General features: G+C 40.5%; 2 protein-coding genes across 7 annotated transcripts in view; one reads left to right on the top strand and one right to left on the bottom strand.

The window, feature by feature from the left end:
* LOC103381764 (neurotrypsin-like) overlaps positions 1–23,802 on the top strand; it is a 31,459-nt gene that overhangs the window by 1,310 nt on the left and 6,347 nt on the right. For 2 of the 5 annotated variants that reach the window (XM_025057604.1, XM_017034343.2), the window contains exons 2-16: positions 8–162; positions 1,414–1,454; positions 3,572–3,646; positions 5,514–5,645; positions 5,967–6,287; positions 10,065–10,107; positions 17,669–17,911; positions 18,274–18,412; positions 18,815–18,993; positions 19,119–19,266; positions 20,893–21,071; positions 21,397–21,538; positions 21,951–22,171; positions 22,987–23,128; positions 23,206–23,484. In XM_025057604.1, coding sequence (XP_024913372.1) covers positions 6,219–6,287; positions 10,065–10,107; positions 17,669–17,911; positions 18,274–18,412; positions 18,815–18,993; positions 19,119–19,266; positions 20,893–21,071; positions 21,397–21,538; positions 21,951–22,171; positions 22,987–23,128; positions 23,206–23,484 — 1,784 coding nt within the window. In that variant the 5' untranslated portion in view covers positions 8–162; positions 1,414–1,454; positions 3,572–3,646; positions 5,514–5,645; positions 5,967–6,218. Of the gene's footprint in view, positions 1–7; positions 163–1,413; positions 1,455–3,571; positions 3,647–5,513; positions 5,646–5,966; positions 6,288–10,064; positions 10,108–17,594; positions 17,912–18,273; positions 18,413–18,814; positions 18,994–19,118; positions 19,267–20,892; positions 21,072–21,396; positions 21,539–21,950; positions 22,172–22,986; positions 23,129–23,205; positions 23,485–23,802 lie in introns of all 5 variants that reach the window. The other 3 variants (XM_025057603.1, XM_025057602.1, XM_025057605.1) reach the window with 3 other exon arrangements.
* LOC103381820 (E3 ubiquitin-protein ligase TRIM21-like) lies at positions 11,180–17,595 on the bottom strand. Of its 2 annotated transcripts, none has more exons than XM_008314366.3 (2): positions 15,930–17,595; positions 11,180–14,277 (listed from the first exon to the last, which is right to left on the bottom strand). In XM_008314366.3, exons 1-2 carry the CDS (start codon positions 16,066–16,068, stop codon positions 12,575–12,577), a joined length of 1,842 nt encoding a protein of 613 aa, XP_008312588.1. In that variant the 5' UTR covers positions 16,069–17,595; the 3' UTR covers positions 11,180–12,574. The 2 variants fall into 2 exon arrangements, with proteins under 2 accessions (XP_008312588.1, XP_024913377.1); XM_025057609.1 differs by lacking the exon at positions 15,930–17,595 and adding an exon at positions 14,657–14,875.

Here is a 23,802-nt window from a genome sequence, read left to right as displayed (position 1 = left end):
TTTGAAGAATGCTGCAGGTAGTTTCCTGTGTACGGCTCCCTCCCTCCCTCTCTTCGTCTTCCGCCTCGGCCACTTTCATCATCTACACCTGCTGCTGCTGCTTGGAAACCACAGGCACTGATTATTCCTGACCAACAAGTGTCGCCAGAGCCACACAAAAATGTTTGTATTTCTTCACAATACTGTTTTAGTCTTTATTTTAAAGTAGCTTAAAGTTGTATATTATATATTTTTTTGTGAAACGGTGTTCGTTTCTTTTAAAGTATCGACTGATGAATTGGTATATTTGGTTTAGTTCGTATTTATTAATATAATATTAATAATACTTTCTGAAATTTCTTCTTTTCAAAACACAACCTCCTTTTTAAAAAATTAAGTATTTCCTGGTTTTTGAACATTCCGCTCTCCCTCAGATGATAGAATTCCCTGCGTCGGAAATGCTCTCAAAAGAGAAACTAATTGTCTAAAACATGCTGTCAACATGATTTTCTAACAGTTGGTGGCATTGTAGTCTCACATCTGTACTTCTTAGCGTAGACTTTGTAGAAATTGGAATAAAATCAAGTTTGTCCAGGCTATGTTTGTGTTTAACCATCAACACAAACAAAATTCCCAATACAACAGTCTGTTGCACGCCAATGTAACCTTCTAAATTATAATGTAATAGTTTTTTAGTTAGAGTTTGTTTTTGTTGTCAGGTGGACCATAGTGCTGATTCAGCTGCTGTATGTTTGGACAGAGAAGATGAAGATGTTATCCCCAGGTCGTTGACTCTGTCCTCCACCACTAGTAGTAGCTCTGTGTCAATAGCTAAAACAGGTTGTCTTTCAACAGGAGGTCAGGGATTCGATCCCAACCTTTGCTCATTCACATTATGACCTCTCTCTGGTCAAGTCATTGAAAAAGTATTTTCTCCTTGCAGAGAGTAAATGAGTCACTTTGGATAAAAGCGTCTTCTAAATGCATACATGTAATGTAAATGTGACAGAGGAAGCAGTGAAGATGGGGCTGTATATGGATGAGCAGAATGTTAACCTGAGTGCTTTCAGCAGCAATCATAGATAAAAGGCACTTCAGAAGAACAGATCATTTGCCATTTCTTTAGAATCACATGCGCTGTCATCCTCAGTGTCCTTCGTCTCCTTCCCTCACCAGCCTCCCGATGTCTGTGTCTCCGTTTAGAAGCATTTTAGTTAGAAAGGAGAAGCGCATCGAGGGACACCAGAGAGCACTCTGTGGGGGTTCAGCCTCTCACAGAGATAAAATAGCTCTGCTCTTTCATCAGGAAAATCAAAACAAACTATTTTTCTTTTCTTCTATCTACACTTTCGCCCTCTGCATTTTGTTGTTTTTTGATGCTGACATAATGACACATGGAGTTTCATAACCAATCTCTTTGTTTCTTTCTTTTAGGTGATAAATTAATTCTGAGGTGGAATACCATGGATTTGCAGGTAACATTACATTTACATTTTTATGCATTTAACATTTGCTTTTATCCAAAGCAACTTCCAAGAGGGGGAGGTCCTTTTAAGGATATATGGTTCCTCTGGGAATCAAACCCAAGACTCTCTGCACTTTGCTTGCAAGGCAGGCGTGCTAAGCGCTAACATGTTTTTTTTTTTTGTTTTTTGTTTGCATTTTGAAGCTTAATATTTCCCCTCGTACATTCAACATCTTCTACAAATGTATTCTTCTGACACTGGCACAATACAACTCCAAAAGTAAATGTAAATAATGCCCAATGATTCTATTGTTACATCGTTTGGTGCAAGTAAATAGTATGTCAAGATTTGTATTTTTTTAACAAAAAAACAAGTGAAAATTCAAATATATTTTAACATTTGAACAACTTCAGAGCTGTACCCTTCTTTGTCTGCTAAGATTTGTAAGGTTTGCAGTCACATCAATCCAAAAACGTGAGCGCAAAGTTCCTCATCTAAAGTCAGTGCTTCCTGCTGCCAATGTCTAGTTTCAGGCTAAGTTCAAATCTGAATGAACCAAGAAAGGAGAACAAAGACATTATAAAGAGTTCAAGCGTACAGAACAATTACCCCTGCGCTCAACCACTGATTCACACATTTCTTGCCAGCCCTTAGGCAATCTGGGTAAGTAATGGTGTTTGCTGCCACCCTGGTGTGGAACCAGTGACATTAATGGGCAGCAGTAAGTGGCAATGAGTGTCTAAAAGAGGGATTGGAAGGTTTACTGATCCATTTTCATACCAACTGTCTCAGCAGTGGGGGTGGAACCTTTAACTGCTTGAGGCAAACTGGGGAGGGGGATAATATCAGGGGATACGAATGTTACATTTAACACAACAAAGATATCAACATCTTGACTTTCAATGTGTGTGTACATGTCAGGTGTAATGTAGACTATTGCTCAAAAAGCACCCTCACCCTGTAATGGTCCAATTTATTTATTTGGTTTATGAATTAGAATGATTTTTTTGTGTGATTTTTTCCTACCATGTTCTTTTTAGTTATTTATTTTTCCATCATTTATGAAGAGTTGTATCCTTTGTTCTGGATGTGCCCACCAACAGCCGAGGATGGGCAATATACACTGGTACAGAGAGGTGCTGAGAGGTTGCTATGACAACCAGCCGTTTGCAGAAATGTGTGTGATGCCAAATTCCATCCAATATCACATATGGGCCTGTGTTGGGTGGGAGACAAAAGAAGCAGCGCTGGTGCAGATGATTTCAATACAGCACTTCAAATCAGTTCAAGTGTCAAAGCACTGACGAAAGAGAAGGAGGTTGATGAAGAATGATGATGAAGATGATAATCCAAATTCGATTTGGGTTGCAGGCAGTAGATTTTAGCTCAGCAAGGCGACATCAAAAGCAGTAATGGCAAAGGGGAAAACCATCAGGATTAAAGAAAAAAAAACTTTAATTTGACTAGTAATCCTTCCCTGAGGCACGTGTGCACAAAAGAGCCGTGAAATATGAATTAAACTAATCTTTCTTTAACAGCTTTGGGGGAACACTGGGACACGGAGATAGAAGATCACACTTGAGTCGGGTTTGGTGCAGAAATGTTCTAAAAAGAGCAGAAATAGTCGTCATAAGGAGCTGTTTGTCTTTAACAAGAGGAACAGATGAGAGAAATAAGTGGGAATGAAAGGTGACAGCTGTGTCCTGCTCAGATGTTTTCTCTTCTGTGGCTGAGGAGAGAAATGCTGATGCAGCAGACAGCAGCACTGATGGATGGTGAGTGGATTCAGTGCATAATGAGGAGGTGATGCCGGAGACCACACTTTTCCATCCGTCCAAACCGTGGTGTCACAACAACTTAAGCCTCGTTCAAATCAAGTCATTTCAGTTTTATTTGTCCAGTTCTAATTCACTAAACCCATGTGTCCCAAATGGACGTCCACAGACTTTAAACATAACTTGTAACAGGGAAAAACTTTGAATGAAATCTTGAAGGCGACATAGAGAATAATGTGTTTTTTATTTAAAGAGAAAACTCATATACATCACTGGATAAGAAGGAAAAATGGAGGAATGTCAAATAAATGTTACATGAAATGTTGTTAACATCTGTTGATTTTCTTTTAGATGCCGGTGACTCCATATAGCCATATAAGAAGATGACGAGACAAGATGAGACAAGAGAAAACAACTCACTGTAAAGTATGTTTAACATTCAGTTACTTAGCACATATTGGACATTATCTTTTAAACCAGTGGTTTTTAACCTCGTTGGAGGTACTGAACCCCACCAGTTTTATATGCGTATTCACCGAACCTTCGGTGATGGCCAAGTGGGAGGAGTGTCATCACGAATCATGAGTCGGGTGTGTGTCTTGTCCTCCACCGAACCCCTGGGGTTTGATCGAACCCAGGTTAAGAACCACTGGTTTAAACAGTTCTACAATGCTTTTTTTTTTCTTCAAAATTCAGACTGCATTCTTTGAAGCTGAAAGAGAAATTCACAAGCATACACACACACACAGAGACACACAGAAATATTGGTAGTCCTACCATCACTTCACACACCTCTAAATCTTAGAACCCTGGCACTGTATTTGAAAAAGCTTTTATCCCCCCACACATCTTTTCTACATTTTATTTGACCGGGTAAAGCTGAGTCTCAGACTCAAACTCAATAAAAGCATTTTTTTGCTTTTTGATTTCAGACTTCACAAGACAGAGCAACAAAACACACAGCAATATGCTACAGGATTCAATTGAACATTTATAGTGTAAGGTATAATCGATCATTGACTAAGAGATGATAAGGTGGATAGACAGTGACAGTGACTTCGACCTGTCGTTTTAAGGGTGTTCTTGAAGTCAATAACTGGAATACTGGTTTGCAGGATAAGTATTTTCTGAGAGACTTTTCTGTACATGCAGCCAGCTGGAACAGGAAAGAGCTGAGCTGACTCCTTCTGTCCAGAAGTACAGTCCAACTGCTGAGTAAAGACAACACATTCAGGCAGCTGACTCCGGTTTTGTCCCACACTGATCTCAGACACTTCTTCTTGGATCAAGTTCAAACACAATCTATCTTTATTTCACAGCCTGTTTGGGTTTGGGATATTTCCCCCTAAGGCTGATTCGCTTTTATCAGTTTTTGAAACAGCATGTGCAGCAAATAAATGTTTTTTAAGCCTGAGGTCGTAAACTGCTCAATCAGGACGTGCACATTTACTAGGCATCATCCTTTATTCAAGTCAAATGAGTTGGCTTACTTTAATATTTTGTGTTTTATTAGCAGTTTGAAGCAACACATTTCATGAATCTTGTGGAAATGACCACGAACTAGCAAACAGGCTAACTTTGTAGGAGTTTGGTTATATAGTGGAAGAAAATTAATTAAGAAATTCATAAAAATATATATGGATGAACCTGGGCATTTGTTTTACAGCTAAACATTGAATGCAAAATGTCAAGGTACTTATCAAGGTACACGTTAGATTCAATATATACAGTGTATTAGAATAAATTATAGATCTATATATATATACATTCAAGTTTCAAGTTAGACAATTGACTGTCTGATCTCACACACACACACCACTGAACCCCATCTGCCTCCCGTCACTTATAAGGCATGGCAGCAGCAGCTGGTCCCACCTGGCTGCTGCTGCTTCTGATGCTGCTGCTGATGCTGATGCTGCTCCTGTTTACGTTTACCTGGGGCATGAACAACTAAAGCGTTATGTTTTCCCAACAGAACAAAGGCACATCTATATAAATAAAGGATCACACACACACATTTGTTACAGCCTGGGCTACATTTAATTTCCTCTTCATTCATGCTATGTGATCACATCTGACTCTGCATGGTCGGAGGAGTCAGTTGTACATTGTTAGTTTGTCAAATAACAGAGTGTTGTGTGTTCCTGTAGACTTACAGTCTTCATTATAATAGTAGTTCAAAGCAGGTGAAGAAGAGAAGGTCGACACTAATTAGCTCATAGCTAAAACAGGTTTATGCAAATGTGCTTTTGGATCATAATACGTTTTTTGTCACTTTTTTCAATCTTGCCAGGAACTCCTCCTGTGAACCAATCTCTGGTCCTAATGAGGTGGAAACTCATTGTGGGGTAATTGGGTAACGCTAGAACTGAATTGTGGCAAGTAATGATTGCCTCAAGCACTCATCTACACCCTACAAACAAAGGTAAGTCTGGAATATTTTTATTTTTGTACGAATGGCTTTTAAATGTGGGTTAATTTTTTTGAAGCTCTCAAGATAGTTTGAGATTTGAAGAAGAGAAGTATATAGTGACCTGGTTTGTTTAGACACACCGTTTTATTCCTGTATTATCATTAACATATTATCATGTTATAATTGTTATTATTATTATTATTATGTATTGTTAGGTATTCCTACAAAATTCCTGTTACTTTAAAATGTCATTAAGTGTATTCAGAGGAGGGAAGGAGAGAGAGGAGCCCTTTTTTGCCCATATTTTTTTTTTTTTTTTTTTTTTTTTTGCAGAGCTCAACACTATTTCACTCACTCTCCCTCCCTCAGAATGTGCGTGTATTAAAACGTTTGTGGGGCCCCACCCTGCATCCTCCTCTCCCTCCTCCTCGTCTTCTTCATCATTATCCCCATCATCATCGCCACATAGCGCGTTTCCTCCAGCAGGGGGAGGATAAGAAGGCTACACCTCACGCACAGTTTGGAGACGGAGATGATGGACCATCCTCAGTGGCTCTGACACGGACACACCGCTGTGGAAGCATCATGTCTCTGAGCAGCAGGGAAATCATCTGCCTGATCGGAACCTGCCTCTGGCTGCCGCTGCTGGCGGAGGTACGTAAACTGGCGGAGCACGTCGCTCAATTTGGCCTCGTTCTTTTCATCCCGACGCTTTTCATTCCCCCCCCACCCCCAGGGTTTACCTATGAGATATTTGGAGAAATACTCCACTATATTTATGTACCTAGAATCCAGGACAGTGAGACTGACTCACATCCGCCGCATGTTTCATAGAATCCGCAGCTAAAATCTGTCAGTGAAGACAATACTGTACCTTCACTCCACATTGTGCGTGTTGTAAATACCAGGTATTTCTAAACAACTGTGCAGCCATGCTTGAATGGTCTTGACGGAGATGATCCATTTACCCAGAGTGCATTTCCAAGACGGCAGGTCCGGCCCGGTCCTGATGAAAGGACATGAAGCGCTTGTAATGGACCATTTAGGCAATTAGTGGTGCCACGGTCATCACGCGCCTCTGACGCACGGCAGCCGCGCACATTCGCACACACATAGTAATGCACATCCTCCCTTGTATGGTGGTGTGATGAGAGGGAGATGGATTCTGTGCAGGCGGTTACAGCCTGTCGAAGGCGTCCATTCATCCCACATGTGTTTACTGTAGGTAAACGTTGTAGAGACAGGTGGTACGGTTAGGACAAAAACGTGTTCTTCACTACTGAAACTGACAGAGGGATTTATCATCTCCATACAGTCCATTACCAGGGGATGGTTACTTTTCACTTATGTCTGCCAATGGGTGGTTAATACTTCTGCCTTGCAGTAACAGAGTTCTTGGTTCAGTCCCCGGTGAGAACTAGTGGACCTTGTGTATGGAGTTTGTATGTATGTCAACATTTGTCCGGATTAGGTTAGGCGTACATAATTGACCAGAGGTGTAAATGTGAGTGTGAATGGTGTCAGACTGGTGAACTGTCCAGGGTGAACCCTGCCCTCCACCTAGGATTGTTGTGATTGGCTGCAGCTCATGTGACCCCAAGAGAAAATATGAAACATAAGACACAGCCAGGAAATTCAAGTTTAAACTGTGGTGAATGTGTATTCTCAGCATTAGATCCACATGGCATCTGTAAGGATGTGGTTGTTTGGTACTCAATGTTTCCTGGGTGGTACATCTGAGAAAAGCACAATAACACACTGTTGGCATATGAAGAACACATATGTGCAAATGAACACTTTACATTTTTGGTTATATTTTGGATTTCTAACCTTCACATATTTGCTGGTCCTTTACCTCTCTCAGTTGCTTTTGTCTAGCTACAATTTTGTACGACATGATACTCATTGTGTGCGATCCTGAACGCTCAGGGTCAAATCAAACCTGTCTTTCTTCCTTTCTTTCTTTCCTTTTTTCTTTCTTTCTTTTCTTCTTTCTTTCTGGAGATGTAGGATGATGCAACGTCTGCGTAACAAAAATAGCCATGTGAACCTGTGTGCATCTGTGTGTTTGTCTACTTCTGTGCAGCTTATTGGAGGAGAGTTTGGGTATTTTTACATGTAGTGTTTTAAAGAGCAGTAAAATATTCAGAGAAGAAATGTATTCTTTTAAAAAAAAAGTTTATTTTAAAATATGTCTGAAATGGCTGTGAAATATTCCTTCATTTCCAAATATTTTACTTTTTCATTCTCATTCTCATTCATTTCATTCTTTAATTAACAATGTTATTGTTATAAGCCATTTTATATGTGGAGTTCATGTTGCTCCTTCCATCCATCCATTCAATGACTATTACATTATCTCTCTCTCTCTCTCTCTTCCTATAATACATCGTATTTAGTGTTAATTTTTTCAGCATGTTGTAGCAACATTAAGGAGAACAGTGTGATGGATTTTATAGCAGCTGCCAACTGAGGGCGACCATGCGTGTCGCACAAAAATGACTCTTTTACATTCAAACATCATTGCTGACTGTTTTTCCGTTTTTTTTTCATGGGAAACACTGGGGACTGCAGCGGCACTTTGTCTTTGTTTTGTCAGACATCAGAACGAAGGTGTTGAAAACAGAAAGAAATCAAAACAGTGAAAACCTCTGAAACAGGAATTCCTCTTGTGATCTGTAGAGCTTTAAACTATGAAACAGCGCTGAGGTGAGGGTCCTCTCTGGGTCCCGTGTGTGTGTGTGTGTGTGTGTGTGCAGTGGTGGCAGGTGCAGAAGCATCTTAGCTGATTAGAGCCATAATGGAGCTGTGTGACTGACACGAATTCGAATTTCAGCAGCACCCATGTTCACCACCACAGGTCACATGTTCTACACTAACATCATTAGATAGCAGAGTGCCTTCTGGGAGCTGTTTGTATTGGAGATGTTATGCACGTGAGTGCGTGCTTGTATTATTTTCATCAATTTCCGGCTTTGTCTTCTTCAGACCTGCAGTCCATGTGGACGTCCTAATACGGCTGAACCTGAAATCTGTTGGATTGTTCTACCAACAGTCTGAATTATCCCTCAGAGTCACATGGCTTCCTGTGCTAGTGTGTGGTTTATACTTGTGTGTTTTTCCAGGTTCCTCACAGCAGAGAGTTGACCTGATTTCTAAAATTGAAGCAGTCAGATATCACCTGACGCTGTCTCTTACTGTTGATCACTGAATGTGTGGGTTTGCTCTTTTAAATTTTAAATTTGCAGAAGCAGTGACAACTAAGAAAGCAATAGGGAAAATGCATTTAGAGTAAAGACACAGTGTGAAGCCACCTTTATACCACATTGACAAGGAGAGCAAAGATGTGCATCGATGCATGCAGCTATTGTAAAAAAGAAAAAAAAGGATTCAATTAATTTAAATACATTTGTAAAGTGCAGTGAATTTCTGTGTCTTATAAATATATTCACTGAAGCATGATGCCCTCAGGTGTGTTTTTTTTTACTGCTACCATCGTGGGTGGCAGGTATTGTGATCATCCTGTCTGTGTGCGTTTGTGGCTTTGAGGCAGAGCAGGCTGCTACCTGAGAGGATGAACAGTTTGTGTCTGAGATGGCCAGGGCCTGTCATGATGCAGAACACTCTGCTCCTGCAGCCGCTGATGAAAATGTAGAAAAAGAAAAAGCTGCTGCTGGCTATTCTGTGAACAGATTTAACCACAATTTCCAGCAACTTCCTGTGAGTCAGGCAGCAGTTACAGTGATGGAGGATGTCGGTGTGCTCCCTTCAACAGGAGAGGTCAGAACTGATGGGCTGAGGTCAGCCTGCTGCAGCCTCCTCAGAAAGCATAGAAGTGTGATTCTAGCTGTGGTGGTGGCCCACATGGAGTTGATGGAGATGAGCAGGTGGAGGTTTGCAAAGGTTGACAACAACTCCGGAGATGTACCTGATTAATTGTAATCAGTCCTTTTGCTTCACAGAAAATGAGGTCACTATGTCTCCGGAAGCAGGAGCTCATTCAAAAATGTTCTTATAACCTTTCTATATGTGAGCCCTTTGTCATTTTAATCACAGACATCATTTCTAAACAATGTCACGTCACTGATATTGCTGCAAGGCCACAGAAACCAGGGTGTGCAGATGCACCTGAAGAACAGTGGAAAAATGTAATGTCTCAGTTAATGAGCAGAACCTTTTCACTTTGTTCTTTGGCACTTTCTTGGTATATCTTACATTTAGCAAATAAAATATTATGAAACACAGTGATAAAATGTATTTCTATACATGTTTTTGGTATGAAGTGTGAAAGAAAAGGTTTGTTTTTGTTATTCGTTACCAACTGTGCCTGAAAAAATGATATAACCTTGTTGTGAATTTTTTTTTTCTAATTTAAAAAAAACAAACATTTTATGACACATCTCACCTGGAGTTTCCTTTCTTTCCCTGCAGGTCGTGGCTGAGGACAGTTACTTAAACGAGGTGCAGAATTCTGGTGAGTGGGAGGTGTTACTCCACACACACAACACTTGGACTTTCTCCATCTGTCTTCCTCCTCCTACTGTACACCATCTTATTTTACGCCACTGATTTTCTCCTTCCACTTTAACCCACATTTTGTGTGAGAACCTCATAAAAAAACCCACTCTCCTGCTGCATCGTCTTCTCCTCAAAGTCTTCTCCTTGTTCTTCAACCTTTGCTGTTAATTTCCCTTTTTTATTCTCTACACCCCTGACAAGGGAACAGTGGTGATGATGGTGGGGGTTGGGTCTTCTCAGGCTCAATTTCAATGCCGCAACACGCTGCTTTTACAGCCGTACGTAGACGTTGGACAGGTGAAATTTATGTACAGAAACAATGTGTCACCTTCTTGGTTAAACACCTTTTCTTTATGTCTCATTGCTGCGTTAAGAATTTTATTAAAATTGTTCTAAATCGCCTCCTTCACATAAATCCTCCCCCAGAGTCAATATTATTACAGTGTGTGGTTCACAGAGACTATTCCTCTGCCAAACACCCAACACACATTCACCAAACCTCCGAGTGTGAACCGTGTCAAATACTCATTGTGGCCGGAAAAAAGGATTATAGGAACAAGGAGACAGTGTTCCCATGGCGATGGGTAGAGTACTGTTGTCGTGGCAATAAGGAGGGCGTTAGCTGCAGGGAGTGTTTTCTGTGTGTTGTTGTGAGCCCTGTGGGTGTTCAAGGAAAACTGAATGGGATATACAGGATGTTAAGGATGTAAAGAATTAATGAAAGAGAATGTGTAAAGTAATTTATGGATCAAAAAAAGTTTAAATAGAAAATGCAAATTTATGGTTTGAAAGATCCTAATTTTGATCTCCATCAGTGAGTAGGATTTAGTGACATCTAGTGGTAAAGCTACTTTTTATGTTTAAAAAAACTCAAACTGAGTCTAGGTTTGTTACTAGACAAATTAATTAATTTTATTATTTATTTGCTGTGGATTATGCAGAGAAATAAAAAACATGGTGACCAAACATGGCAAGCTCTGTAGTGTAAGGTTCACCTCTAATGTAAATAAAAAAGGCTCATTCAGTGGTGAACAATAAATTACACTTACATTTTATCTTCATTTTAAAGTCACATTTTTCTACCAACAATTAAAGGCATAATACTACAGATAAATGTTTTGTTTAGTGAATAACCGTCATCATCATTAATCAGATCAATAAATCATAAAATCAAGTAGAAACAGTGATGTGATTTTAAGGCAGTAGTTCTCAAACGTGTAAGCCTTGGGATCCAAATGTTACCTTATTTTCAGTTTATGAGATCCAATTTTTAAAAAGAAATATTGTTTTCAAATTTAATAAATGAGTTATTAATAATTTATATAAGTATTGCAAGGCTAAGGCTTGCAAATATAGCCCAGTTGTCAGGCTGCATCTACTGTAACATCTTAATGTAGTACATAGCATTTGGAAAGAATGGTGCTAAATGTCTTATGCTAAAGTATTTATCCTTGTGACCCACAAACTCATATATAACATATATAGATCCAGGAGAGCAAGGCAAACTGTCCACAAAATTCCTGGCACTGCTTTGAAATGACTTCATAAAGACCATAGCTGCAAATTCAGTTGTACACCTCAAGTAGTGCACAGTACACAGAAACTCCTACTATACACAGACTGCACATAAAAAAAGGAAGTGGGAGGAAAATAATAGCAGACGTGCTCTGCTGTGTGAGGACCTATGATGATCTTCTGATATTTAAAGTCAGTAATCTTAAGTAATCTTAGGTTGGTTACTGTTGTACCTGTTGTGTGTTTACCGACCTTTTTGGTGGTGAGGCCAACCACTACTCCTTCATATGGTGACTTTGTAAACCACAAAATTTCGTTTTCAAATCTGCAGTTGGCAGGAAGTGAGAGGGTCAGGGATTAATTCCATAGAGGACGTATCTGAGATTTAAAGCTACTGCAGGAAGCAGCTGGAGTAATTTGTTTGTCAGCGACCTGAACTCGCATCAACCTGAAGTGCCTGAGTCAGAAGCTACACTCACTGATGATGCAGTCAGCAGCTCTTTAAGATTACACAATCAAAACATAAGCATATTCTGGGTAGTCAAGCGTGGCAGTCATTTTAGCATCTGATGTGTGTGCTTTTATTTGGCGGTGGTATGTGGTAAATCAAGTCAACATTATATCGCTGTCGACATCCAGAATCATTCTGAAAGTGGATTGCTTGCCTACTCTTTAAATAATCATGAACTAAAGTGAGTAAAAAATTATAATTAAAGGTTATTCATTAAGAACTAATAAATAAAAAGAGAACATAAAACAACTTATTTCAAAGGACTCTTTCTTAAAATTAATAATAATTAATAATATTATATAATATTTAATAATTAATGGAAAATTTTGTCCAAACCTGGATAAAAAGGTGCACTTATTATTTAATTAATTAATTACTTTTTCTCAACAACAACCCTTCATGTCTGTAAATCTGGTGAACAGCCGACTGGAACAATGACCAGTGGATCGAGGTTTGCACCATATTCATTGTCACAAGGATTGAAGTATGGGTATAGCTCCTCAAAGAAGGAACACTCAGTGAAGGAGAAGATGAGTTGGGCTTTCTCTACGTCGTAGAATGATACTTCACCTTCATCATAATCTACAAACACGCCCACTCTCTCCAGTGTATCTGAGTGAACTGTCACACCTGGGCAGCAGAAAGTTTCAAACCTATCTTTTTTAAACCAGATTGCCCAGAGCCCATTGTCAGGACTCTGAGGGATTGCAGCTCTCCTCTCAATCGAACCAGAGGCCACACCCAGGGACCATTCGGTCTTCTGACCCACAAATACCTCAAAGTAGAACTTACGGGACATGAAGCCGTTGTGACCCAGAACTGCAAGATGTGTGATGAACATGTTTGGTTTCAAGTCCTGGACTAGCCACAGACCTGCACCTACATTGTATCTCACCTGTTTCATATCATTAGATAAAATCAAATGTGGATTTGCTGTGTTAGGGTCCAGCACAACGTTCACCTCATACTGCTGAAGGTACCTCAGTGTGACGTTGTCGGACACAGAAAAGGTGTTTATTTCGCTGGTCATTTTATTCACAAGCACTTGCAGCTGAGACATGCACCTGCTCAAATATTTCTGCATGTGCCGAACCTCCAGGTGTTGGTAAAAGCTGGTTTTAGGCAAGTTTTTTTGTAGGACTGGGAAGGATGAGCTTTTGAATTTCTGGAGGAAGGTAAAACGATCCTGAGTCACCGTTAGCTCTCTCAGCTGCAGGATTGTCTTCTGCAGCTCATTCACCTCCTGGTTGACAAAGCTGATCAAACCTTCTGCTTCTTCTTCACCTTCTTTCTGCTTCTCCTCAATCGCTCTCACCAGCTGCTCCTGGTTCTCCTGGATCTCACTCACTAGTGCCGTCAACTCCTGCACGCTGTAAGCGATCATGTCTTTGCTGTCCTTTCGGCTTTGTTCCACGGACTCCTTCATGGCTTTCACCCTCTGTTGCCTTTCCTCAATCATCTTCTGGATGTCAAAATCCCTGCGCATCAACTCATTCTTCATCTCAACATATGCTTGCTGCACAGGAACCAAACTGTGGTCTGCATGCTGTGGTGCATGTTGTGTGACGCAGAGGTCACACAACAACTTGCGGTCATCACTGCAAAACACTGTGAGGAGATGGTGGTGCTCCTTGCAAATCCTGTCTTCCAGATTGACTACAGGATCACACAGCGTGTGTCTCTTCAGTCCAGCAGCTCTGTAATGATGCTCTAAATGGGGACTGCAGTACGATGTCAGACAGTCAAAGCAGGATTTAACAGCCTTTTGCTGGTCATCAGTACAAACATCACAAAGCACCACACCGTCAGAGTTCACCTTCGGCTGGTCCAGGGTGCAGGTCTGAGAATCTGTTACCTGAAGCAACGTGAACTGTGACATTAGCTCTGAGATAAAAGTGTTGACCCTGAGATTGGGCCTATTTTCAAATGTTTCTTTACAGATAGGGCATTGACAGACTGCTTGACTGTTCCAGTAAGAGGTGAGACAGGACATGCAGAAGTTGTGTCCACATGGGGTGGTCACTGGTTGAGTGAACAAATCCAGACAGATTGAACAAAGAAGCTGGTCTTCAGACAGGAGGCTGAGGTTGGAGGCCATTTCTAAGCACACAGAAACAAAAGACAGAAGTTTTGATTGCTAGAGTGTGTTTGTGTGTGTGTGTGTGTGTTTGAAAGCGGAGTTATTTGCCGTGAAATGACTCCAAAAACATCTAGTCTTGAGTTCAGCAGTAGGTGAAGTAATCGGGTCTTAAAATGCCATGTTTGTACACTGGAGAGTTATGGAAATAGTCTCACCTGACACATATAACTTCATTTATTCACAGTGGTGCTAGGCCAATTAGAGACGAACAACCATTCACACCCCCACACATACCAATGGTTTATTTAAAGTGTCCAGTTTATCTTAATCCTGTATGGTTTTAACTGTGGGGGGAAAACCAGAGTACCTGGAGAAAATACACACAGTACTATCAATTACCTCGGAGACTTGAGGTGCTAAATTTTTTACAGAACTTTTAAGATAGATAACCAGTGTGTGGCAGTAGCTCCCCCTAAAAATTAAAAATAAAATGGAAAAAACAGTTTTAGTAAAACAAAAGAGATTCCTCTGCTCTTTTGAGTATAGACATGACAACATTAAGTGATTAAAGTTAGGTTTTAAACTATTACTTGCACTACTACTTGTACTACTACTGGTTATAATAATAATAATAATAATAATAATAATAATAATAATAATACAGGGTTCGTAAAGTCAAGATCGTTTTTGGAAAAGGTATGGAAATTGAAATTGCATTTATTAGGTATTTTAAAAGTTAACGAAAAATAAACTTTTCTTCAAAGTTTTGGAAAAGTCTTAATATTTGGAAATATTACGTGGATAATATTCAGGATGCGCATAATAAATAAAATGCTGTAGCGTACGATTAAATTTGAAATTGACCTGGAAGTGCAACGTCATGTTGTATTGGTGTTACGACAATTTACGTTAACGTAAAGTAAACAAGTGCTTGCTTAAAGTCAACCACTTTCCTCGCATAGAATTTGAGACGCAATATTTCCCGACAGAAGGCCAGAAAAGTGTTGTTTTAACAACACGTATCTTTAGAGAATGAGTTTAAACTTTTGCTTCTGAAAGGTCCGACCACGGACGTACACAATGCAGACTTTTTTGCAGACTTTGCTGCAGGGGCAAAGAGAGTTTATGGAAACGGCTGGTAGTGTTACTGTTGTCTCCTCGCCTCTGACAAAGACGGACGCTGCTGTGTTTTTGGCTGCTGCTGTTCCAACGACTTGGCAGACAAACATTAGATGCGTCTAATGTAACGACAAAAAAGTTCCTAAAGACGAGGTTTACCTGTTAACCTGCTATTCCCTGTCAGTCAGGACAGAGCAGAGATGCACATTGTTGTCTAAACAAACTCCTTGTTAAAAAACAACAACACATCGCTGACGGTGTATAGTGAACTGAAAACTGCGTTTCCTATATAAACATACAACTGACGACCTCCAGTATGTCTAGTTATAATGCATACTTCTTATCCAATGTGAAGTATATTGCTAATGACGTTGTGACAAAATAAGGCCCCCAACTTAGTGTTTCTTCGAAAATTCTCTAACCTCACAACTAGTTTTCTTTGTTCTAAAAATAAAATGGGAATTTATATATATATATATACATATACATATACATATACGTATATATGTTTAAAGAGTCACAGATATGTTTGGATCTGAAAGGAAATACTCACTGTTGTTGGTAGGACCTGCCCTGCACAAAAAAAGTGTGCGTTTGTCTTTGCTTTCTGTTCTCTGTTCACTTGCTTTCACTTTCTCCTGTGTCATACTCTTAAAGGGACAGTCTGGACTCTTAGTACAGTAGAAGACCATGCAGGTTGAAATACTGCTACTTTTTGAGGTTAGAGCTGCATTGTCTGCGGGTGCTGTGCATTATTTATTGTTTTGGAGCAGATTTCAGCTCGGTTCACTTCTGTGTAATTGATTCCCCTTGTCATGAGGTGTCCTGTGCCATCACATATTCTCTGTTCTGCTCTTCCTCTTAATTTTCTACCAAACTGCACACCACCTGATTGTGTGTATTCAGCCCTGAGTGTGATTTTGTGCTTGAATGCAGCACCGTGTGTTCACAATGCAGTGAAATATAAGTGTGTGCGTGTTTTGCACATTGGTGTGTGTGTCCTCAGACAGTATTTGTTGCATCATCCACGCAGTGTTGACGGTCATCTGAGCTGGGCGTGTGTGTGTTGAGGAGATAAGAGCATGGCTGCTTATTGAACTGCTATCTTTTACAATTTATTACCTGCTTGGTCTTTGTAACTGTGTAAAATAATAATAATAAAAAACAATTTCTGGCAGCTGTAGTTCCAGGTATGATTATGGAGACAGATATTCTCTTGGTTGTGGAGAGAATACAGTTTACAAACTGTCTGACTTGTAAGAAACACTGGGCTGCTTTCAAGGTCAGGAATTCCTTAAGGTCTGAATTTTTGGCCTTGTCTTTTTTGGTTGTGCACATGTTCATCCTCCCAAAAGCAATTGTTTTAAATGAAGAAAATGTTTTTGTTGCTTTTAGTGACTGCCTTTTCTGTCATTTGGCCTCCTACTGTATCAATTAAACTGGAATGGACCAGTTTTGAAGATTGTCTGCTACACTATTGCGAGGCGTAGGTGCAGTCGCAATTAAAATAGAATCACTTTGGTCAATTTTTTTTTTTTTGACCTGGAGTCCAACCCAGAGTTACTTAGACGGAGAATATACCTTATAGACAAAGAGGCTTCTTTTTGTAACCGGTGAACGTCAACCTTAAATAAACAACAGCCACACCACCGTTAATGATTCACTCCTGCATCAAGTTATAAACGGAGACTATAAATACCTCAGAGAGAAGCGATTTATCTCTTCAACTATTTAACACCTAAACAGTTACTCTCTCTCTCTGACTGTAATCGTTGCTTTCTGTTTCAAAGTGAAGCTGTTCTGCAGTGTGACGCCTGTTCATTAATTATCAGACGTCACTGAAAAAGCTCCTCTGTTTTGTGTCCTGGTTTTTACGGCACTTTGCTGTCAGCAGTTTCTCTCCCAGTTCTTCTAACCTTCACTCACACTTTCCTGCTGCTCAAAGAGGATGAATAAAAAAGCCTGGGCCATGACTGTGTTAAATGAGGGCAGGTTAAGGAAATGGAAATATCTCCAGTTCAGCATGGATCTGAGAGGAAGGATTCTGCTGTGGCAGGGACAGAATATGAAAATTCTTCATGTCAGCTCTTCTATCAGACCAAACACAGTCACAGGGATAATGTTATTTCATTCAAAGCAATTCCACTCCAACTTTCTGCATTTCACATGTTCTTATCCTCGTTTACCTCTCTGACCCCAAAAACCTTCTTCACCTCAGGTCCAGAACATCTCATCCTCACCTCATCCCTCACATCCTCTGACTGGTCTTTCCACTTCCCGTTCTCCCTGCAGTCCCTCTATCCTGCTCCGAGGGATTCACAGAATTGGGATACTACAATGGCACCGTGTCCCAGACAGACTCTGGCGCCCCCTGTCTAAAATGGACTGAGTTTCCGGACTATGTGATGCAGTACCCTGGCCGAGGTTTGGGTGACCACGGATTCTGCAGGAACCCAGACCGAGAGTCCAACCCCTGGTGTTTCTTTAGGCAGAACTCTGGTGCCATTGGATGGGCATATTGTGACTGTCACCAGGGTGAGTTCACAGACCACAAAAAATACACAAAAAAACGACATGGAATTTAAAAAAAGTGGTTCAAAGTTTTCTTTTAGATATTTACAATTTCTACATTTTTATCAGTAAAAGGGCAGTAAATCAGAGGCTATTCCACTGAACTATATATACATATATATACTGTATATATATAGAGAGAGATTTAGTCTGAAATGGTAAAAAAACTGAAGGGAACCAAATATCTATTTTTTCAAATATAAGTTTTATTTAAAGGTAGTAAAAAGTTTCCAAAGTTTCCAAGATGCTGTAATTATAATAATCTGACATTTACAACATGAAGTTCATGCTACAGTAATCAGCTAACTGTCTCTCCAACTCCTTAGGTGCTGCTCGTCTGGTTGGCAGTTCGTTTGCTGGCAGTGGGCGGGTGGAGGTCTATCTGAATGGTCAGTGGGGGGCGGTGTGTGACTCACACTGGACAGACAGGGATGCCAGTGTCATCTGTAGGCAGCTCGGCCTGGGGTAGGTTTAAAAATACAAGTCCAATTTCATCTATAATATTCAAAGATCTGTGACATAACTGCAGAGAAGGCTGCTGTTTTATGTTCGTGTTGGTAGATACAGTGTAGAGTGTAGGTTTGACTCCATTGTCATTGCCCAGCGTTCTACAGTGCTGAGCTCATACTATTTTTGTAAACCTTTGAAAACATTTAGTTGCTAACGATTTAGTTTGTAGTTGATATTTTTAGCAATATTAAAACAAATTTATGAATATGAAAGATCCATTTGATGTTAGAGGCTCTACCATAAAGCTGTAGTTTCTAATCCAGAACCAAGGTAGAATGTAAAGGTCAAGGACTGTAACATATGACTGTACCGTTGTTTTTTTTTTTCTAAAAAATATAACACGTCTTTTGTTGACAGTGAAATTGGCACAGTGTTGCGACACTCACAGTTTGGCTCAGGCTCTGGCCTCTTTCACTACGAGCGATTAGGTTGCCGCGGGGATGAGAGCAGCCTCAGTAAGTGTCGTAGCCGGACGTTCGTCACCGGTGACTGCAGCCATGGGAACGAGGCAGCAGTGGTCTGTAAGCCACCAGAAGGTCAGTGGGATTTGTCTTTGAGGTTTTGTCTTGTAGAGTTGTTATAAAACACTTCCATTTTATTAAAATCATCAAATTTGCCTTTAAAAATATTTTTGGGGGGATAAACGACTTTTGTTTTGTAGGCAGTGGTCCTCCGTTGCGTTTGGTTGGAGGAGAGGAGGACTTTGAAGGTCGAGTGGAGGTGTTCCACGCTGAAAGGTGGGGCACGGTCTGTGATGACCAGTGGGACGACAAAGATGCCGAAGTTGTGTGCAGACAGCTTGGTTTTGGGTATGTTTGATGACTTCACCACTGCACCAAACCAACATGTTGTGTGGGGACATTTAGTCACCTGTCCTCATCGCTTTGACCTCGAACTAAATATCCAACAAAGAAAACCCATAATAATAGAAATGACCAAATGTTTATATGACTAGGAAAAAAGAATCCCTTTCAGCTAGTGGCTTTATCAAGGATGGCTGCAAAGCAGTTATTTTACACCAGTTTTAATGTCTTTTTTTCCTCATTTTGATAATAAAAAAACATAATATTATGCTGAACAAGAACCAAACAAAGTGAATGGCATGCTATCTGCATGTCCTCCCTCACTGCATCCATATATCTCCTCTTTGGCTTCCTCTTTGTCTCCTACCTGGTAGCTCCATCTCTCGCATCATAGCTCTGGTGGTTGACTACTTCCTTATATCTATTTGCTTGGCTTTACATTTAGAAACACGTAGCTGCATCATAAAACACATAAAAATCTATTTAATAATGAACTATTAATCTGTCTTTAATAAAAAGTCATTTAGCTGAATCTTTCACCATCATTACCCATCATACTTTTCCAAAATGTTATATTATACTTGTATGCATATATTTAAAAAAGTATTTTTTAAAGGTACAAACTAATTCACACAACAGCCTAATTTTAAATAAATATAAATATATTTTATATATGTTTTCATTAGGTTTTGAGCTAATGAGTTACTCTTCAGTAAATGAATTATTACTATTGTGATTTTCAGCAACAGGGCAATGAAAAATACTAAACCCTCCCCAAAACACCAAAGGAAATTCTCACCCTGTGTGCACCTGTGCCTGTGCTTGTGTGCTCTTAAATAGTTGCAGTCTCACAACAGCTTTTCACACAGCTGCACAGCCCTGTGAAGGTGTGTTGACACTTTTAGCTAAAATGAAGTGAAAATGCATGATTATTCCCTTCACGACAAGTGTTTTTCTCACTCTGATATCTGTGATATTCCAGTCTGGATGACAATCAGGCAATAACATTGACGTTTGAACAAATTCAGTCATAATGCTTGAAAGTAAATAACTATCAAAATGTAGTTTGCTCAGGTTCTAAAGATGACTTGTTTACACTCTGGTATTTCAACTGTATTGAATTTGCCCCATAGTTTAACATTCTAAAATGGCTCAAAGTATTTTAACAACTTTCTTTGTTTGTACTGCGTGGCATGACTCCACATTACATTTCAGATCTACTTATTACATTTTCAGGTGCTGAATCAAGGTTGTGATGTTAACAGTTTTTATCAGTTCACATCTCAGGAGTTAAGATGTGAACTGATAAAAACAAGTAGTTAGAAAGTGAACTCCTTGTCATTGTGACACAGCACACCACTGCACACAACCAAATGTGACCTCTGCTTTTAACCCATCACCAAAGTGAACAGTGGGCAGCTTTAAGAGCCTGTGGAGCAGTGAGTGGGGACGGAGCCATGCTCAGAGCACCTCAGTGGTAACCTGGCAGAGGGTGGACTCAAACCTGAAACTTTCTGGACCCAAGTCTGCTTCCTTAACCACCAAGCCACCACTGCCCCATATCATGTCACCTTTCTCAAAATCTGCCTTCTACGGTCGATTAAGCCATTGATCTTGTCCTTGTGTTTACAGAGGAGTGGCCAAAGCCTGGTCATGGGCTCACTTTGGTCAGGGCTCAGGGCCCATCCTGCTGGACGCAGTCAAGTGCACAGGAAATGAGCTGTTCCTGGATCAGTGTCATCATGGTGACTGGGAGCAACACAACTGTGACCACATGGAGGATGCTGGAGTCTCCTGCAGCCCCTATACAGGTACACACATACACACTGCTATAACATCACTGATAGCCTGCTATTAATAGCGACTGGGTATCAATAAATCATTAGCATGAGAAGCAGCATCAGCGTCCCGCGTTTGACAAGTAGAAACAGGATTAATGAAACCAGAGGAGGTTATAAATCAGCAGCTGCCATTCCTTAGTGTAATCTAGGACTGATCCAAGTAATAATCTGACAAATGCAGATTCATGTATATAGATGATGTGTGTTCTGGCATCACGGTTGTCGATCTGACAATTAGTCACTGATGGTGCTGAAGGGCAGACAGCAATAATAAGAGAGTGTGACCTGGTTTCAGATGGTGTGGTACGTCTGGTGGGTGGAGACAATCCATGGGAGGGTCGAGTTGAAGTTTTCCACAACGGCGACTGGGGAACGGTGTGTGACGACCACTGGGGTCAGCAGCACGCAGAGGTGGTCTGCAGACAGCTGGGCTACAGGTTTGAAGGAACCAATACTTTAGTATGTGTCTGTGAGCCAAACAGTAGTCCACCGATTCATCCATCCATCCACAGCATCTTCATAAAGTTTATATGTTATATATTTGCTGGAAGGATTTTACAGCTCTTTGTACTTGTTTGTGTCTGAGCAGTATTTCCTTAAGAACACTACAGCCTGATTATTTCCCAGGAGCGCCTGTGTTATAATTAAACACAGGAAACAGGAGTTACAGAATAGAAAGCACTTTCTGTTCATTTGTTGGAATAACATAAAACATTTTCTGTTTTCACTTCTCAGTGTTTGAAACATGGCTTGTTCCTTAACATATGCATGATGATAAATTCAGTAGTGTAGTTAAGTGAAAACATGGAGATGTTGTCATTTGCTAATTGAAGTTGTCTGTGTGATCAGGGGTCACGCAGAGGTTGTGTCAGACGGTACATTCGGGGACAGCGTGGGCCTGATCCTCCTGGATGATGTTCAGTGTGAGGGTTCTGAGACGTCTCTGCTGGACTGTGAACATGGGATCTGGGGACGGACCGACTGCTCTCACAGCGAGGATGTCGGGGTTCGCTGCAGGGGTCGACCCAGCCAGGAGACCAACAAGGTCCCAGTTATCTCTCCTTCAACAGGTAAGAGATGAACAGGAAATCTGCTGGTCCTGATACCTGACCTCAATCGTATTAATGCACTTTTATCCTTCAGGATGACTTTACTGTGACACTCTTAACACATGTTAAACACAGGGCACATGAAAGATATTTTAATTTTTCCTTAATAATTTTTCCAACTTAATAATTCTCACTCTGACAAGTGTATTCATTTATTTATTAAAACAGGTAATTTAAGTTTAGATAAAGTGAAAAAATTGCAATTACTAAAAAAAAATGTGTTGGCCAGTTGGAATCAGTTTTGTTACATTACTGCCACCTTCTGGTTCCTCACTCTATCTGCCGATTTTAGCATCGGACAAATGATCACATTGTACCAGGTTAAGTCACATTAATAACATTTATATACAGATGTATAAAATATACATAAAATAACGGAATCCACTTCATAGTGCATATAATCTGTAAAGACAAGACTGAAAAATACATATATTTCAGTCTGTGAAAGACTAAACCTAGTTTTATTTTCTGGCTCATTGTTGTTGCCTCATTTTAAATCAGCAGACGGCTGCACGTTCTTCTAAGGTGTTAGAATGTCACATGTTGACAGCAGAGGAGAAGAAAGCCTTGTTTAGTATCTCAGGTTCTGCGCCTCCTGTTGACACACACAGGTCATTAGAATGAAAAAAGAAGTGCAGAGAAAACACACCAGGGTGAAAATGACATTTAAAGCTGTCAGTGGACACGTAGCTGGTTCTGAGGAGGTGGAGGCTGCACTGGTTAGATGCACAGATATGAATTTAAATGAGAGTTTTCTTTTTTTTTCTTTCTGTCAGGTCCCCTGGTGCGTCTGGTGGGTGGCAGGAGCAGGAAAGAGGGTCGAGTGGAGGTTTATCTCCATGGTGATTGGGGGAGTATTTGTGACTCAGGATGGAACGACCTGAATGCTGCAGTGGTGTGCAGACAGCTTGGACACAGGTTAATGTTCACATCCATAAAACTAGGCGCTGATTGATTGAATAAATAAGGAAACTGAACAATCTTACCATTTCCAGTGGTGGAGCAGCAGCAGCCAGAGGCTTTGGTCAGGGGAAAGGACCCATTCACCTGGACCAGGTGAGGTGCACTGGCAAGGAAGAGTTCCTGGGCGAGTGTCCGTCTCTGGGTCAAAGCTTCCGGAGCTGCAAGCGCAGGGAGGATGCAGGTGTGAGGTGTGACATCACACTGCATGAGTCTGCGGTCACGGCCAAGCCCGAAGAGCAAAGCTGTGGGCTGAGGAAGATAGTGGAGGAGGAAAGCAGGAGAAGGAAGCAAGGAGAGGACAGCACGCCCACGTAAGATCCAGAAAAAAGTCGACTTCAATACACAGAGGTTCAGAAGTCAACAATAAGCCCAGAGAGATACTAAATAACACATATGTGGAGTCGTCTAATTACATAAGAAGTCTATAAGTAGATCTGCTGGTTAGACAAAGAGAATCTTTCTAACTGTGACTGTAGGAGAAGGAAATGTTCGACTACTTTGTGCTGCTATATTACAGCACAAAGTGACAAAACGGCAGTATGTTGGTAAATTTATATAATAAGATTTGAAGGCTATATTTTAACCCAGAGCCTTTGCAATCTGCTCATGTGTTTAACTTGCACGAATTT

This window comes from Cynoglossus semilaevis, chromosome 8 (assembly GCF_000523025.1).
Source record: "Cynoglossus semilaevis isolate Cse_v1.0 chromosome 8, Cse_v1.0, whole genome shotgun sequence".
Taxonomy (NCBI): Eukaryota; Metazoa; Chordata; class Actinopteri; order Pleuronectiformes; family Cynoglossidae; genus Cynoglossus; species Cynoglossus semilaevis.
The sequence above is the reverse complement of the archived record's forward strand: the minus strand, read 5'-3'. Positions and strand labels throughout refer to the sequence as shown.

What these genes read in the sequence shown, in the direction of transcription:
- LOC103381820 (XM_008314366.3), bottom strand. Translation starts at nt 16,068, where the DNA reads ATGGTCTTCTACTGTACTAAGAGTCCAGACTGTCCCTTTAAGAGTATG. An exon ending in GGCAGGTCCTACCAACAACA is followed by an intron (nt 14,278 to 15,929) that starts GTGAGTATTTCC and finishes CTGTGTGCTTAG; the next exon opens with AAATGGCCTCCAACCTCAGC.